Source organism: Notothenia rossii, assembly GCF_949606895.1.
Source record: "Notothenia rossii genome assembly, chromosome: 6".
Lineage (NCBI taxonomy): Eukaryota > Metazoa > Chordata > Actinopteri > Perciformes > Nototheniidae > Notothenia > Notothenia rossii.
In genome coordinates, this window is record NC_136909.1 from 19,469,852 (window position 1) to 19,486,809 (window position 16,958).

A 16,958-nucleotide genomic window follows, 5' to 3' on the forward strand; every position below is an offset into this window, starting at 1 on the left:
TCAAAGAAAAGATTGAGAAAAAGAAAGTTGACACTTTGTATGATTTAGAAACGTAGCTTTGAACGAAGTACTTGGTATAAAACATTATGTGTCTGCTGTCTGAATCTCTGCCCAGGTATCTCCGATCATCATCAACACAGTGATGACCATCCAGTCTGCGCTGACTCCCACAGCGGAGACCCCCGAGGAGCTGGCCAGTCCGATCCCTGTGGACCTGTGGAAGAAACGGGGCTGGAAGGAGCTTAAACTGTGGTTCCTAGAAGAAGAGGGGGATGAAGACACAAAGTCACTGGCCCCACTGATACCAACTGGAGAGTCATTACAGGTATGTGGCTGCTTTGACGTAAATGATAATACCTTATGATATTTTTTTTGCAGTTTTTATTTATTTCTAATTGTTTATTTCTACTCTTTTAATTTCTACTTATGTGCAATGCCTTGTTTTTTATGCTGCTACAATGCAAACATTTCCCAATTTGGGATCAATAGAGTACATATTTTCTAATCCGTGATCACAGTCATACCAAAAACTCTTGATCAGTGTTTTATTAATCTGTACACTGAATAAGAGTTTGAGGCATTATAACAGGTTATGTCATTTCATGGCTATCCCTGCAGGTGACCATCAAATCGATCTGTCTGACTCTGGAGGCTGGAGTGGGACACCGCACGATCCCCATGCTCCTGATCAAGTCCTCCTTCCATGGAGACGTGGCAAACTGGTCCACACTTATTAACTTACACAGCGTGCTCAACCTGGAGGTAAACCACACGGACACTATATTTCTTTAACCTTATCCCGAGACCTTATCATAATTCTAAAAGTCAAAAATAACTGTAAAATATGCTGTTGTTTTCTGTCTTTTTGGTTAATAGGTTCACTATTACAACGAGGTGCTGGGAGTGTGGGAACCGCTGCTGGAGCCCTTGGAAGATGAGAAGGATGGTTTTAGATCATGGACTCTTGAACTGAAGGTACTGATATACTATACATAAACACAAACAAACCATATATATATATATATATATATTCATTTCAAACATGCGCACAGTGTATAACATTTGTATCTTTCCTATAACCAGATGAAGAAGAAGCCAGTGAACTACATAGGTTCAGATGAGGTGGATTTTTATGTCCCAGACTATAAGACAGTCATTGTGATCAGCAGTAAAGACCAGCTCAACATCACCCTCTCCAAATGTGGGCTGGCCATGTTGAGTAACTTGGGCATGGTAAGAGAAGGGATGTTAACATTTTAACAGGAAGTCAAAGGATAGGTGGTCCTCTATAATATGTTCTCCTCTCTCTCTCTCTCTCTCTCTCTCTCTCTCTCTCTCTCTCTCTCTCTCTCTCTCTCTCTCTCTCTCTCTCCAGGCATTTGCAGAGGCTGCCAAACAGACAGCTGACTCCTTCCAGAAGGATGAGGCTCCCTTCATAGTGAAGAACCGCCTCGGCCTGCCAGTGTCCGTCCGCCACAGTGAGATGTTTTGTCCCATCGGCCAGCAGGGCACCAACCGCACAGTTGAGCTGGAGGATGGGCAAACCCTCGGGTTGGACTATTTTACCACAACAGACACAGACCAGTTCTCAGCCATGATTTCCTTGAGTGGAAAAGAGTACTACATACAGCCCAGTAAGTTAACCCGTTTATGGAATCATACTGTAAAAAATATTTTAAAGTCAATCATTATTTGCGTTATCACCAGTTACACATTATTGCCAACAGTCTTTAGTTCTACATACTGATATACACCTGAACATCAGCAGGAGAGGACTCTTTAAAGTAGAGACACTACATACTGATATACACCTGAACATCAGCAGGAGAGGACTCTTTAAAGTCTAGACACTACATACTGATATACACCTGAACATCAGCAGGAGAGGACTCTTTAAAGTCTAGACACTACATACTGATATACACCTGAACATCAGCAGGAGAGGACTCTTTAAAGTCTAGACACTACATACTGATATACACCTGAACATCAGCAGGAGAGGACTCTTTAAAGTAGAGACACTACATACTGATATACACCTGGACATCAGCTGGGGAGAACTCTTTAAAGTCTAAACACTACATACTGATATACACCTGAACATCAGCAGGAGAGGACTCTTTAAAGTCTAGACACTACATACTGATGTACACCTGAACATCAGCAGGAGAGGACTCTTTAAAGTAGAGACTATACATACTGATATACACCTGAACATCAGCAGGAGAGGACTCTTTAAAGTAGAGACACTACATACTGATATACACCTGAACATCAGCAGGAGAGGACTCTTTAAAGTCTAGACACTACATACTGATGTACACCTGAACATCAGCAGGAGAGGACTCTTTAAAGTAGAGACTATACATACTGATATACACCTGAACATCAGCAGGAGAGGACTCTTTAAAGTAGAGACACTACATACTGATATACACCTGAACATCAGCAGGAGAGGACTCTTTAAAGTAGAGACACTACATACTGCTATCCACCTGAACATCAGCAGGGGAGGACTCTTTAAAGTATACATAGACTAAACAGTGTTTCTCAGATTGGGGTCCAGGTCAGGGTCCAGTGTCACTTATAGTATTTATAGATTATATTTTATTCAAATCTAATAAATCTATAACTCTTACAATCTTCGACTTTTAAAGACCTGTCAAACATATCTGTAAAACATTTCTCTTTTGTTTTTTCTTTTTCTATAACCAAGACTAGAGAGGTGTAAAAAGTATGCCTAATTCATTTATATCAAAGAGTAGGACTTGAGTGACCTTTCAGTATATTCTTTATCTTGTAAGGGGTCTTTTCATTTTAAAAGGATGACCTTCTTAATTTCAAAACATTTCAAAATAATACTTTAAAAAAGCAGCGCGATGATATTCGCCGCCGCCTGAAAGGCACACTGGTGCACCCGGTCGGCCTGGCGGGCGACATACTAGGGCGCTGTCCTGTGGCGATGGAGAGGGGGACGGCATGTTCGGCCGCCAAACCAGCCCCCTGCTCCAACTCTGTCTCCCCCGTCCGGGGGAGAGGAGGGAGGGGAGAACCGCACGGTGAACCATGGAGGGAGACGGGGTAGGAGTCGTCTGACTCCTGCCCGGCACTCGGCTCCAGGGACATGCTGCCGTCCACGTGCTCCGGGACGTGCCAATCGTCCTCGTCGGCCGCAGCAGGGTCGCGCTGCTTTGTGATTTGACAATCATTTCAAATCACGATTTCGATTTAAAATCGTTTAATCATTCAGTCCTAGTAAGCACTGATGAACTGCTCTTATTTCCTCTGCCCTCTCCAGCTCCCATGGGTCACACCTCAGCCAGCGTGATCCCCCTGATCAAGGTGGGCCGGGGGATGTACAGTGTGATGCAAACAGACTCAAGATTCACTCGTTTCCTGGTGTGTCAGATTTACACTGTGGAGGGCAGCAAGTACATCAAGATCCGCTCTCCATTCCAGGTACTGCACTGATGAACGCATACATATTCCCCTCAGTTTCATACTTATTATGTTTATCTCATCTGTAATAACTTCCCTGTTAACTTCATCATTGAAAATAACTGATTATAAGCAGCAGTCCCAGCCGAGGTTGAACTTTATGTATTAAAATAGCCTAGGATTTAAATTGAAATACAAGAACATGCATCTCCAAAGCCTCATTTTTTCTCTCCTCTTTACGCAGATCATCAACCATTTCTCAATCCCTTTCAACGTTTTTGAGGGATCAACATGTCTGGGTAAAGCTCTCCCTACTGAAGAGTTCTGTGTGCCTTTGGACTCGTATAAGTGAGAGCAAACACTTCTCTTTCCCTCTGTCTCTCCTTATCCCACTCTCACTATCGTAGTACACACTCCCTCACCCACATCTGCTCTCTGCTGCCTCTCAGGTCTGAGCTGAGCCTTCGGCCGATAACAGAGGAGGACACTGATGATCAGGAGGAGCAGTACGAGTGCTCAGAGGGTTTCAGCTACGAAGACTTCCGCGCTCATGAGCCCGACACACGCCTGCAGCAGACCTGCCGTCGGCGTGGAGATCAGGGTGGTGTTCTGATGGTCAACATGGTGCCATCGAGAGACGCTGTGACATTCAAACACACTGGAGATGTTGGGGAGAACTTCGATGTTCCCTTTGTGCTTCATCTGTGGCCTTCTATCCTGCTGCGCAACCTGCTGCCTTACCCCATCTCTTACAAGCTGAAGGTATGATGTGTCTGGTAGTGACCTCTCCAGTGGGCCATTGGCGATGGAAAAGGACTATATGGCTTGTATGTTTTAGCACAGTCCAACATTTTACAAACTATACAGATTTTATGTATTGGTATTAATGCAAGTATAGTATACAAATGTTGGATGTTCGATCCAAGGCCGGGTCATTTTATATTAAGTATCTGCTGATATCGAGCCCCGACTTCTATTTTCCTCATCATACAGCTGAATGCTGCACTCATCAATTATTGTCCAATATACTCTGTACAGTCTATGCTTGACAACTGAGTAACTCTGCATTACATTTCAAACGTATGCATCAATGAATGCACCAACAAGGAAGTCCTTATAAACTGCTTGAAATTGTATTGATGCATGGGTAGTTAGAAAACCCTAAAAATCTGAAAACAGGCAATGCTTTCAAAAATGAATGGTAGTAATGTGTCCACACTTTGAAAGCAAGATTTGTAAATGTAATACAAAGCCTACACATGATTAAAATATATATACCGTAATTTTCTGACTATCAGGCGCACCTGAATATAAGCCGCAGCAGCTAAATTGAATGATGTGTACATATATAAGCCGCACTGGACTATAAGCCGCAGGTGTTTTAATGTTTAATTACCATATGTAAGGGTTCGTGCACAGAGGGGATTGTCGGGAAAGAGATGGCTGTTTGAGGAAGCTCCCATTTATTAACATTTCAACAAACAAGTTGCATATTTGCATAAAGTATTCAAGTGTTACCATTTAGTGCAATAGTAGCTACAGAACATGTACTGTGCTGTGTAAACTGTACTGTATCACATAGCGTTTCAGACACACAAACTTTTCAACTTTCAAACTAAAACGGTGCGCTACCAGCGCACGTACCGGCAGTGATCTACAGCAGTGGTTTTCAACCAGTGGTACGGGGACAAACTGTCTCGCTCTCATAATGTCTGTCTGTCTTGCTCTCGTTCTGTCTCTCGTACCACTCTCGGTTCCACTTTTACTTTTGCGCGCTACCTGTGTCACTCTTTTCCGGCCTCCAGCTTTTCCTGCTGGAGCCCGCCGCTTAAAGGTGGGGGGCGCGGACCGGCCATAGAGCCCATAGAGTTAAAGGTGGTGGACTGTAACCTGTAAAATCCATAGATTTAGGAGGTCCCCTAGTGGCCGTTAGCTGTAAAAATCCATAGATTAGCCGCACCGTTATATAAGCCGCAGCGTCGAAAAATGGGAAAAAAAGGCGCAGCTTATAGTCCGAAAATTACGGTAGTTCATATTTATCTTCAGATTTGTCTACCTACCATCATGTGTTGTTTACAGACTCAAAACAGAATGAATGCTGAGCTTTTTGGCCTATGATCTTACTAAAGTCCGTTACCTCAGATTCACTGTTGAACTCAGTGTTGTTTTCTGCCTGCTGCTCAACAGGACAGTGGTGTCTCTGCCCCTGAGGCCACTCTGAACCAGGGCCACTCTGCCCAGCTTCACACTGCGGTCATCAACCAATCAAGTCTCGATCTGTGCCTACTGAACTACTTGGATCAGGACTGGTCTTCTGAGTACAGGTTGGACTTTGATGTCATTCATTGTTGAAGTTTTTTCCCATCGTTATTTTTGAAATGCGATTATGTTCATGGAAAGGCCATAATGTAGCTCCCAGAGTAGTATGATTTAAAGTCCACAACACAGGTTACCTTATCTATTAACATACAAAGTATAAAAGACAAGTCAATAATGTCTAGATTTCTGCAGCATAATTTCCCCTCGGGTTAGGCAAGGCAAGGCAAAGCAAAGCAAGGCAAGGCAAGTTTATTTATATAGCACCTTTCAACACAAGGCAATTCAAAGTGCTTTTAAACACATTATCCTGTCATTTAGTCTCAACAGTGACCAGGAGGAGATTACCTTCATCGTGTTCCAGTCTCTACGAGAGTATGACGAAGACGATGGTGAGGATACGGAGAGGAAGAGACCTGAGTTGGACATAGCAGTGCATGTTGAATATAACCAGGGACAAGCGGTGGTGGCTATCCACTCTCCATATTGGATGGTGAACAAGACAGGCAGGTTGCTGCAGTACAAGGCCGACGACATCCACCGGAAACACCCGCTGGACTACGACATGCCCCTGCTCTTCTCCTTCAAGCCTCGCTACTTCCTGAAAAACAATAAGGTAAAGGGGTTCATATATTAAACATTTTACAACATTATAAAAGCAAATAGTTTATGTGATATCTTGAGATCTTTTTGTAGGAAAAAAAAAAAACTACAATGATTTGTATTATGCATTGTAATGGTGAAAATGATAGCAATGAATGTAATATCTCTCAGAAACAAATATCAAAAGGCATACTTAACTATGCTCGCAGGGAAAAAGTCTGCTGCTTATTTTGAGCAGGTTGTCCATGTTTGAAAAAAACTGTATATACACTTTAATTTTAGTTGAGTGAGTATTGGTACATAATAATGTGGTCGTTATGTTCATCCCTCAGGTCCGTCTCATGATATCAGACAGTGACCTCTCCGATGATTTCTCCCTGGATACAGTTGGTAGCTATGGAGATGTGAAATGCAAAGGCCGATACAAAGACTACTTGGTAAGATTTCCCACATAAGAGTAAGATTTATTAGAATTTGAAATGACTTTGGTCTGTAACTCTTATTGGAAATGTACATGAGTGTCATCTGTGTATTTGTGTGACCTCTGTGTGACCTCAGGTTGGTGTGAAGATTGACGCAAGCAGTTTCAGTCTGACCCGCATCGTGACCTTCGTGCCGTTTTACATGCTGGTCAACAGAACCAAGCACAGCGTGTTCATTTGTGAAGAGCGGCAGGACAACTGGACCGAAGCTAAGCCCCTACAGGTCAGAGCCAAACCCATCATTGTTTGCGTCTGTGTTTCCCTGCACATGCTTTTTTATCGTGTAAATAATACTACTTAAATGCTATTTACACAATGAAACACTTTATCTTAACTGACTAATATGGGCTCAGAACAGTCTCATAATACACACATTCACACAGAAGGATTCACACTTGTATTTCCGGATCCACACTTGTGTTTTTCAATGCACACACAAATGTGTTCCGTTTCATATACATGTAAATAAAACCAAATACAGAAAAAAGGGCGCTAATCTCAGGACACCTCAACTCTCAGTACATTGCCACTTTCCGAACAGGAAATGCACGCAAATACAAGCCTTTATATTATTAAGGTACAACGCCACTTTCCGAACCATTGATGAATGCTTGTGTGTACACAGAAACGGCAGGCAAAACCGTTTTAAATGTGTGTTTCCTGTATGGCGAATACAGCTGCTTTATTTATGTCTGTATGAAGTTGTTGTGAGTGTGGAGGGAGCAGCTACAGGTTAGCTTAGCCTAATCGATCAGTGCACTACGAAGCCAGTGCTAGACAGTGAACTGTCAACGGGGGGGGGAGCCCCGCCGGTCATTATCGGCCGATATTCACTCTTAATAGTTAATAATGATCGGTGCTCTCTATAAAGGCCGATCAGGAGAGCTGGATCTGATCGATATGGACATAAACGCGAGTGAAGTGTAACCGGACGCGAGAGATCAGATCAGCTGCTGGGTCTGACAGAGACATGCAGCTCTGCATGATCACCTGAAGCGCCGCCCTCTGTTTAGCGAGCTGACCGGTATGCGCAAAATGCGTATATGAAGTGTCATGAACGCAATAAATCATACCCTCGTGGGGGCGCGCTCATGGCTTAGAATTGAGGAGACATCTGATTGGCTATAGATAGAAAAAATTACAAGTACCAATCTGGTGAGCGTCAGGGGAGTCTCAAAAAACCCACACACGAATGCACAGCGATCCATGCACAGAAAGCGGTTTGTGTTTGCAGGTTCAGGGGATTTAAACAGAAAACAAATATGTGTGGATCAAAAATACATATGTAAAACTTTTTTCTGTATTTGGATTTTATTTACATGTACGGTATATGAAAAACACAAGTGTGGATCCGGAAATACAAGTGTGAATCCTTCTGTGTGCATGTGTGTATTATGAGACTGTTCTGAGCCCAGTGGCGGCCGGCCCATAGGGGCGCTAGGGGCGCCGCCCCACCTCTTCCCAAATACAAAAAAATATATTTAAAAAAATATTAAATTAAAAAAAATATATAAAAAAATATATATATTTCAAAAATATATATATATATATATATATATATATATATATTTTTTTTTTTTTTTTAATGAACAAGGTAAATATCATACAATTGGTATCAGTAAAATGCATAATCTACAATAAAATCTTGTTAAAAATTGTGTTACGATGTCTAAAGTTACTGATAAGTCACATGTTTCCTGCCTGGTCTTGCCCTTGGCATCAGTTTATCATTACGGGGCGCTGCCCCCGAGCCAAACAGCAGCAACCAGCACGTTGCAAAAGTCTCAATAGTAAACTGTGCCGCCGAAACATAATTTCAGCCAATCAGCGCCGTCAAATATTTTGGTCACGAGGGCGCTCACGTTGGCGCCCACGTTGGCGCCCACGTTGCTTACGTGCGTTGACGTGAGTTGTTTTTTAGACTCGTGAGGAACTGGGGTAGTATCTATAGTACAGTCTATGATAGTAATGCAGTGTAGGCGGAGCCGTGACGTCATCTTCAATGAGCTCCCCAGAAAAACAACACAGCCGTTAGCTGTTAGCCCTCAGAGCTCACAGCTCTTCATATCTGTTCAGAAACTAGAAAAAAGTTAAACAAGTACAAACCACATACTGTCTGTGTCATGGCGAATACAGTCGCTGGTTTATTTATGTCTGTATAGGCCGTTGTTGTGAGTGTGGACGGTCGGAGCATTTACAACCAGCCGCCACTGTCTGAGCCCATAGACTAATGTCCAGTACATTTAAACCCATGTTAATATCCTCAGGAATCATAACACTGCTGTTACTTATTGCAATTTACTTTTCTTTTACATTTGTTTACCCTCCTTTTATTTATATTTTGCCTATATGGGTTTTATATTTTGCTTACGGTTTGTTTTTTACTGTACTATATTGTTTGTATATTATTATTTTGTTGTGCCTGTGGAAAACCAACCTCTTTCCTCTATCTACTGTACTCTCCTGTCTATAGATCAGTTTTTCTCAAACTTTTTCATACCAAGGACCACATAACCAATAAAAAAACACTCACGGACCACCTAACTCCACAAATATCCAAAATCACATCGTTTTTCTAGAACAAATTACAAATCACCTGACAATGATCAGTGTTGGGCAAGTTACTTTTAAAAGTAACTAGTAATAGTTATAGTTACTGTTCTCAAAAGTAACTAGTTACTTTATTAGTTACTAAATTATAAAAGTAACTAGTAACAAGTTACTTTACTTTAAAAATAATAACAATAAAAATACAAGTTTTGTGTTGTTCTGTGGCACAGTAAGAGAAAAGACAGCTCCCCATCATTGTAGCAATTATCATTACGAAATGTAGTGGAACAATAAAACACAAAATATATGTTTAGACATTGGTTGAGACGGTGGGGTCTTTGGGGACTAGTTTTATAGCCCCATGTACATTAGTTAGGTGCTTCAGGAGATTGGCATTGCTGTTATTCGATGTGGACAATGCTTTCTGTCCTGCACACAGTTTACATTTTACCGTAAGCTTTTTTGCGTCCTTTATCCCCACAAATTGAAAATAGTGATTATATTTCCAAGTTGCAAATGCGCTGCTGCTCTCGCTGATACTTATATCTGCCATTGTGTGTGTTTGTGGTGGTGGTGAGCGTTGCCGTGTGTTAGCAATAGCAAGTGTTCGTGTGTGTGTATTTTCCCCATAAGGCAAGACATGCCCAACTCTGTCTCTGATTGGCTTACCCTGAAATGTTACCCAGCGTTAACCAATCGTCACTCCTCTCTGGTTACTTTCACTTTTCCATGGTGCTGTGAGAGGACATCGCTGTATTCGCCTGTAAATTACATCCGCAGGAAGATTCGGATCAGTTCCATCACATAATGTAACGCAGTAACGCACCCATTTAAATCACAGTAACTATAACGTTGTTACTTAATGGGAATAGGTAACTAGTAACGCTATTAGTTACTGCAAAAAGTAGTTGCGTTACAGTAACGCGTTAGTCCAAACACTGAAAATGATACAAACAATTGGCAACATGTGTGAGGAAGGTGTTGCACTGGGCTATATCATGCAATTGGAAATGAAACTTAAGCTCGCTCCATTGCAGAGATATTGCCGCGAGAGTACGGATAACTTAAATTTATTTATTTATTTCAAATGTGACATTTTACCAATATACTCACGGACCACTAGGGGGAGCTCATGGACCACCAGTGGTCCGCGGACCACACTTTGAGAAGCACTGCTATAGATGAATGCCTCTCTTAAACATGTTTTAGTTTGATATCAAAGGTCTAGACTAGTAAGCTACATCAATGATTACAGATCTAAAGGTTAGGTTTTTTTTAAACTGAATGATTATTGTGTATCAATTTCAGGTGAAGCCCACACTGTACATGTTATTAAATATTTATGTTTTATTCCGTATTTAGTCAGCCATTCCCTTTTGGCCTGAGAACGACACCAAGCGGCTGAAGATCAAAGTGGAAGGTTGCTTGTTGCCTCCTCGGACGATTGACTTCACACGACCAGAAAACTGCCTACTTCTGCATCTGGACAACTCTGTAAGCACTCATACACACACACACACACACACACACACACACACACACACACACACACACACACACACACACACACACACACACACACACACACACACACACACACACACACACACACACACACACACAGACAGACAGAGAGAGTTTTAACTTATTTTCTTCTTAAAGAACATTTTGAAAATACCTTGTATTTTATTCTAGTATGTCAATTATGATTTTCTTTGCTGCAGGTGGGTGGGATCACTGTAAATGTGAACTTGTCCGAGCACTCGGCCACGATCCGCTTCTCTGAGTATCACGATGGCGCAGCCCCTTTCCTCATCATCAACAACACAAAGGACCAGACACTGCAGTTTTATCAGAGGTGAGACAATAGGAGAAAAGGCAGGGAAATAAACCTAACATTTTATACAGAGCAGTTTTGTTTCAGCACTAAGTGTGGGATATATTTGCAAAAAGGTTGAGAAGTTAGATATTAGAATCAGGATGGATGAAGCTTGTGACCACGGTTCATCATGGGATCACTGGGCTCTTAAACTACCACAGAAATAAAAAATGTACAGTAGGTTAGGACTGTTTTGGATGTAGAAAATTCAGCTTGCTAAGGGACAATTATCTGATCAGTTGCCAAGTTATTGTAAGACTTTTCCTACTGCTTTATCTTATAACATTTCAGTACTTTGTTGGTATAAGTGTTGTCTGTAAATGTGCTTTCATAGTGCTCCAACTTGAATCATCTTGTGGATGCATCACACTCACCCTAAGTGTGAAGTGCACAATGAAGCGTAAACTGAAAATCTCTCAAAACCCAAAGTAGGATGTTTGCCGTGACAATGATTCAGCCTTTGTGTTTTATTTTTGGTTCTGAATGAAGTCTTTTCATATAACTCACTTTGTGATCAGCAGGTCAAAGTTTTAACAAAGTGGGATTTATTCATGTTCAACATCTACATTTCATTGTTATGTACTTTGCATATGTGTTTAATGATGCTCTTTTCTCTTGTTGCAGCAGTTTTAAACAGCTAAGTCTATGATAACTAACAGCGTGTTGATGATAGCCATTTGTTTTTTTGTGTTGTGGGTCACGCAGCGCTTTGACAGATTCCAATTGGGTGGCTGACAAGCTACTCGACCTCTCCTTCTCAGAGGAGGAGGACAGGTAGAAAAATATGGAAAAGGAAAAACTCTTCTGACACACTTTGAACTCAGAAAAATACTCATGATTAAAAATAGGGGGAAAAGAACAGCCTCAGATAGCTAGTATAAGAGCTCTCTTGAGCAAATGGGGAAGGAAGGAGGCTGTCACTATGTGGTAAAACTACATATGAAATGAAAACACAACTCCAAAGATCCATAAACAATTAATGGGGCAGGAAAGAGGGCACAGACAAAGACACACAGTTGATGCAGCCCCTCAATATGATTTGGTATAACATTACAAAAGTTCTAGTTATTTTAATTTGAGTTCAACAGTGGAGTGCAAAGTGTGTTCAGATCAAGAGTGCAGGTAAAGATATGTGGATGAAGAATACAGCTTTGGTTCTGGTTTTTCTGTGTAATCTGCTCCTCACCTTTACCAATGACAGATACATATCATCTTGGCCTTGTCCAACATTCAGAAATAATGTTGCTGTCATCATTAGACTAGAATTTAATCTAAATATAACACAACTATTTACACAGGGATTAAACTTTGTTTGAAAACTGGAATTTCTTTTTTTATAATGTTTCCAACATTATTTATTTAAGAAGCAAGGCAAGTTTATTTATATAGCACCTTTTAACACAAAGTGCTTTACCAAAATGAAATACACTATTTCTTAATGCTCTTAATGTATCAGAAACATATTATAAATACATATACACCTTTCTATTGACGCTAGAAATGCACACTGATAGACCATTGGGCCAGAGTTAATGGAGCAGGTTAGACATCAAAACCCATTCTCATGTATTACTATGTTTCTTTGATCTACTGTAAGCGTTAAATCATCCCTACTTGTAGAAATACTAGCTTTGAATGCTGCCGTCTGGATGGGATTCCGCTGGTGGAATCACACCTCCTGCTTCTTCCAGTAGCTCTGTTGCTGACTGTTGTTTTCCATCCCCATCTGTAGACTTTGGTTTTTTCCATTGTCTAATGTCTGCTTTTTCTCGTCCGAATCGAGATCAGAGAGATCATGCATATATAAACTCTAGCTCTCCAGCCGAGGTATTGGGGGCTTATTCGGTGTTTGGCCGTCTTTCCGTCATGCTGTCATGTTTCTGTCCGTTGATGGGAGTAGTTTGTGTATTCTGTCGGAGAGGTACTTTGTAATGTCGGTATATTCTTGGTGGCTGGGCTCTGTTACATTGTCCTCTGGTTTACTGTGCTGTAGTCTTGCATATCTTCATTTCTATCATCTCAAATGAGTGGAATACTATTTCTTAATTTTAGTTGTTTTAAGAAATGTTATTGACGTATACGGTATGTGTGTGTGTCTGGGTGTGTGCAGCTCTCAGAAGGAGGCAGAGCACGAGCGGCTGGAGGCTGGGAAAGCGGTGCATTACACCTGGACCGAACCCACCGGGTCCAGAGAGCTCTGCTGGAAGTGCGGTACTTACAATGGGAAGCTGAAGAGTGAGGAGGTACTGTGCCTGAGACATAAGACTGTTTGTGTTTGAGGAATAATACAGTATGTATACCTTTTTTATTTATAACAGACATCTTCATTTAACCTTTATCTTATCATGAGTAAAGGTGTTTCTCACAGCCATTTGTTTCAGCATTAAAGACCTTGTAGTCCTCACACTCATGACTTTTATAAGCTCAAGTATTTATATAGAACCTTTTTAGAAAACAAACGAAAGGATCCTGTGATGTTGATTAAAGCATGTACTACTTAGAAATACAGTCCTAATATCTAGTTAAGTAGCTCTATGCTTATTTTGGTTGTATAGTTTACTGAGGTTTATTGCCAATGTTGTAGGTTATCTTTGCCATTTGAATTAACATCTTAAGTATCCCTTTTTAAAATGATACTCGTATCATAGTTCCACATATTAGTAGGTGATACCAGCATAATACTATCGGTGCATGCCATTGCTAGATTGACTAAATGAAAACATTGACTTGAAAACAAAGAGTTGTTAGTTGATAATACATTTTATAAATACCATTTACAATGTCATAATAAACTGGGGCTCAGTCTTTGTTGTGTTTAACAAAATGATGTTACTTTTAAACGACGCGTGTTTGTCTGCTCTTCCATCTTTAGGACTTGCGGGTGAACATCAACAATGAGGGGAAACTATTTGTGATGTCCTTCTATGAAGGTAAAGTACAAATAGTTTAAAACACAGATCTCTTAAATGGATTCTGCCAGAAAAGATGCATTTCTGGACAGATTTTGATTACGCTGCCCTCTCCTGGTATTTCTGATTATCACAAAATAAAAAGATAAGAATATTAAAAGTGATCATACCCAGCTTACAAGAGGTTGCTTGACAGTTTGTAAAGCTTTTTGATTAAATAGCTTAATCGTTAAGCATGTAATTAGTACATCAGTACAAAGTAACAAAGCATATTCCAATGCATTGTTTTAACGTTTTCTATTAAAGATAATAAGAGTATGTAGACACAGCTACCAACATTTCTGTCTTGGTTTGCTTTATCTTGTGGTGTGATAAGTGTTTATTGTTGATCCAAAGGTCTCCAGCGAGTTGTGCTCTTCACTGAGGAGCTACGCATCTACAAGCTGCTCTGTGAGAGCGAAAAGGCTCAGCTGGCCGAACAGGAAATCATCCTGTCGCTGCAGAACGTGGGCGTGTCTCTGGTCAACAACAGCAGCGGCCAGGAGATCTCCTTCATTGGGATCACAAGGTACAGCGACATACACATGCGCATGTCTGAGTTTTGGCTTTTCAATGCCTGTGTGAAGTTGTATTTGAATGCCCTTTTGTGCTGTGTTTCCTTTCCATTTAGTTTTGATGGTTGTTTCAACACACTTTGAATCGCCTTGTGGCTTAAATGTGCTATTTAAAACCAACTTTCTTTGCATTTCCTAATGACCTTACACTCTGCTTTCTTCTTTGTTGCCTCAGCTCTGATGTGGTGTGGGAGTTAAAGCCTAAGAAGAAGAATCGGTGGAAGTCTATGAGCACTAAAGAAGCTGAGATGCTGGAGAGCAAATTCAAAGAGTACATGGAGTCTTGCCCCGTAGACCACGCCATCACTGACCTGGATAACAACTTCCAGGTTAGAGACTAAATACTGTTTATTAAGCTTCTCTTATTTGAACCCGGGTCCAGGGAATGATAAAGTGACTAAAGTTGTCCATTTCATGTGACTTAGGTAGAGTTTATACTCATAAAATGTCATTTAAAAAAGTTGCAGCTGCAGGTGGTTGATTATTGACAAATAATCCTTTGTCGCTGGCCTTCTTGTTCAATAATTTAACACAAATTTAAATCTCCTCCAGGTGGCCTTTACTCCCAATGGCCAGGATATGCAGATGTTCCAGCCGTGTGATGCTCCTCTCAGGAGGCACTTCCTGCCTGCAGTGAAGGTGGAGTACAGCGTCTCTCCACGACAAAGAGCCTACCGTGTCCAGATCCACCGCATTCAGGTACAGCCACACATAATCAAAATGTACTCTTAATATCAAGTATGTGTATATGTCCTAATTACAGGCGTACAAGTCATCCAAATGTCTTCATCAGCATTTGTTCATCGGTACATTTTGATTATTATTTATCAGCTTTAAGTATGCATCCTTTCCTCCTGCAGATCCAGAACCAGCTGCCCGGAGCCATCTTCCCGTATGTGTTTTACCCCGTGAAACTGCCAAAGTCTATCACCATGGATGCAGGTCTGCTATTCCTCTTGTACGTCATGTTTAGCATTATGTGCTGGTTGTATGCAGTGTTTCAATTTGTAACATTATTTTATTTGTATTTTTATTACAGAACCCAAACCTCTAACTGACATCAGCATTGTTACCAGAACAGCAGGGCACTCTGATATCTCACGCATCAAGTAATTTTTTACTTTGAATGATTTTCTGACTTCTCCCAGCTCCTTAAGTTTCTTTCCACTGTCCTTTATACCGTTTCTGTGCTCAGTCTTACTCCTTACTCTCTAATATTTAATTGATCTGAAAACTATTTTCTTTTCAATCTTTTCCTGGAATAACTGTTTTCTTTATAATTCAACTTCAAAGCTGTGATGGAAATGTTTGTCCACCTCAGGTACTTCAAGGTGTTGATCCAAGAGATGGACCTGAAGCTCGACCTGGGCTTCCTGTACGCCATCCTGGACCTGTTCACTCCTGAGAACGCCAGCATCATGACCTCACAACAAGAGGTCAGATACTCTCATATAAAGAGTCTTTTGTCCAGAATCTGGGACACACAAGTTACATCTAAAGAGTCACACATTCTGACTTTTGTTGTATATGCCAATGCTTGTTTTATTCCACTAGGTGGAACTGTTTGAGAAGGACATAGAGTACATAAAGACAGAACTGAACCATGTCTCTGCTGCTGACACCTCTCCCATCAGCCTCTACGAGTACTTCCACATCTCCCCCATCAAGGTTTGTAAATTGTATACTACAGTGTAGTTAGCAGTGATGCAAATTAGTCGCTTTTCGGCGCCTCCCGCTTTTTTAACGCTGCTTTGGGTGACTTGTGTAATTCGTGGAAAACCGAAGAGTTTTCGTTTGGGGGGGGGATGGGGGTCCGTCAGTCCGTCAGTCCGTCCGTTAGTCCGTCCGTTAGTCCGTCCGACTGACTGACAACTTCTCACTTCAAAAAAGAAGAAGAAATCTAGATCGCAAAATAATTAAACAAGCGAGTGCCTGTTTTTCCTGGCCAAGGACAGGTTCCTTGAACACAACACGAGCGTAACGTGTCTTCACGTGGTTATGTCTCGTCTGAAAGGAGTGTAGACTAGAGTGCCGACGGAGAGCACCGGAACGCCGCTCCAGCTCTTCAAATATTGCAGTACCCATAAGGAGCCGTACACATGCCGCAGTGTTTGCGTGGCTGTGTCTTTAGTTGTTAGCAAAGTGGCGATCTGTTGTTTTTAGCATC

At 41.2% G+C, this 16,958-nt stretch overlaps 1 protein-coding gene across 2 annotated transcripts in view; it reads left to right on the forward strand.

Moving 5' to 3' along the window:
- vps13a (vacuolar protein sorting 13 homolog A) overlaps positions 1 to 16,958 on the forward strand; it is a 41,798-nt gene that overhangs the window by 16,881 nt on the left and 7,959 nt on the right. For both annotated transcript variants that reach the window (XM_079690819.1, XM_079690820.1), the window contains exons 41-63: positions 116 to 325; positions 619 to 762; positions 877 to 975; positions 1,084 to 1,233; positions 1,376 to 1,634; positions 3,299 to 3,459; positions 3,683 to 3,786; positions 3,888 to 4,200; positions 5,626 to 5,762; positions 6,076 to 6,370; positions 6,690 to 6,794; positions 6,916 to 7,062; positions 10,752 to 10,883; positions 11,114 to 11,247; positions 13,379 to 13,511; positions 14,141 to 14,198; positions 14,574 to 14,745; positions 14,967 to 15,120; positions 15,344 to 15,490; positions 15,652 to 15,733; positions 15,831 to 15,900; positions 16,113 to 16,227; positions 16,346 to 16,459. In XM_079690819.1, the coding sequence (XP_079546945.1) occupies positions 116 to 325; positions 619 to 762; positions 877 to 975; positions 1,084 to 1,233; positions 1,376 to 1,634; positions 3,299 to 3,459; positions 3,683 to 3,786; positions 3,888 to 4,200; positions 5,626 to 5,762; positions 6,076 to 6,370; positions 6,690 to 6,794; positions 6,916 to 7,062; positions 10,752 to 10,883; positions 11,114 to 11,247; positions 13,379 to 13,511; positions 14,141 to 14,198; positions 14,574 to 14,745; positions 14,967 to 15,120; positions 15,344 to 15,490; positions 15,652 to 15,733; positions 15,831 to 15,900; positions 16,113 to 16,227; positions 16,346 to 16,459 (3,435 nt within the window). The remainder of the gene's footprint in view (positions 1 to 115; positions 326 to 618; positions 763 to 876; positions 976 to 1,083; positions 1,234 to 1,375; positions 1,635 to 3,298; positions 3,460 to 3,682; positions 3,787 to 3,887; positions 4,201 to 5,625; positions 5,763 to 6,075; positions 6,371 to 6,689; positions 6,795 to 6,915; positions 7,063 to 10,751; positions 10,884 to 11,113; positions 11,248 to 13,378; positions 13,512 to 14,140; positions 14,199 to 14,573; positions 14,746 to 14,966; positions 15,121 to 15,343; positions 15,491 to 15,651; positions 15,734 to 15,830; positions 15,901 to 16,112; positions 16,228 to 16,345; positions 16,460 to 16,958) is intronic.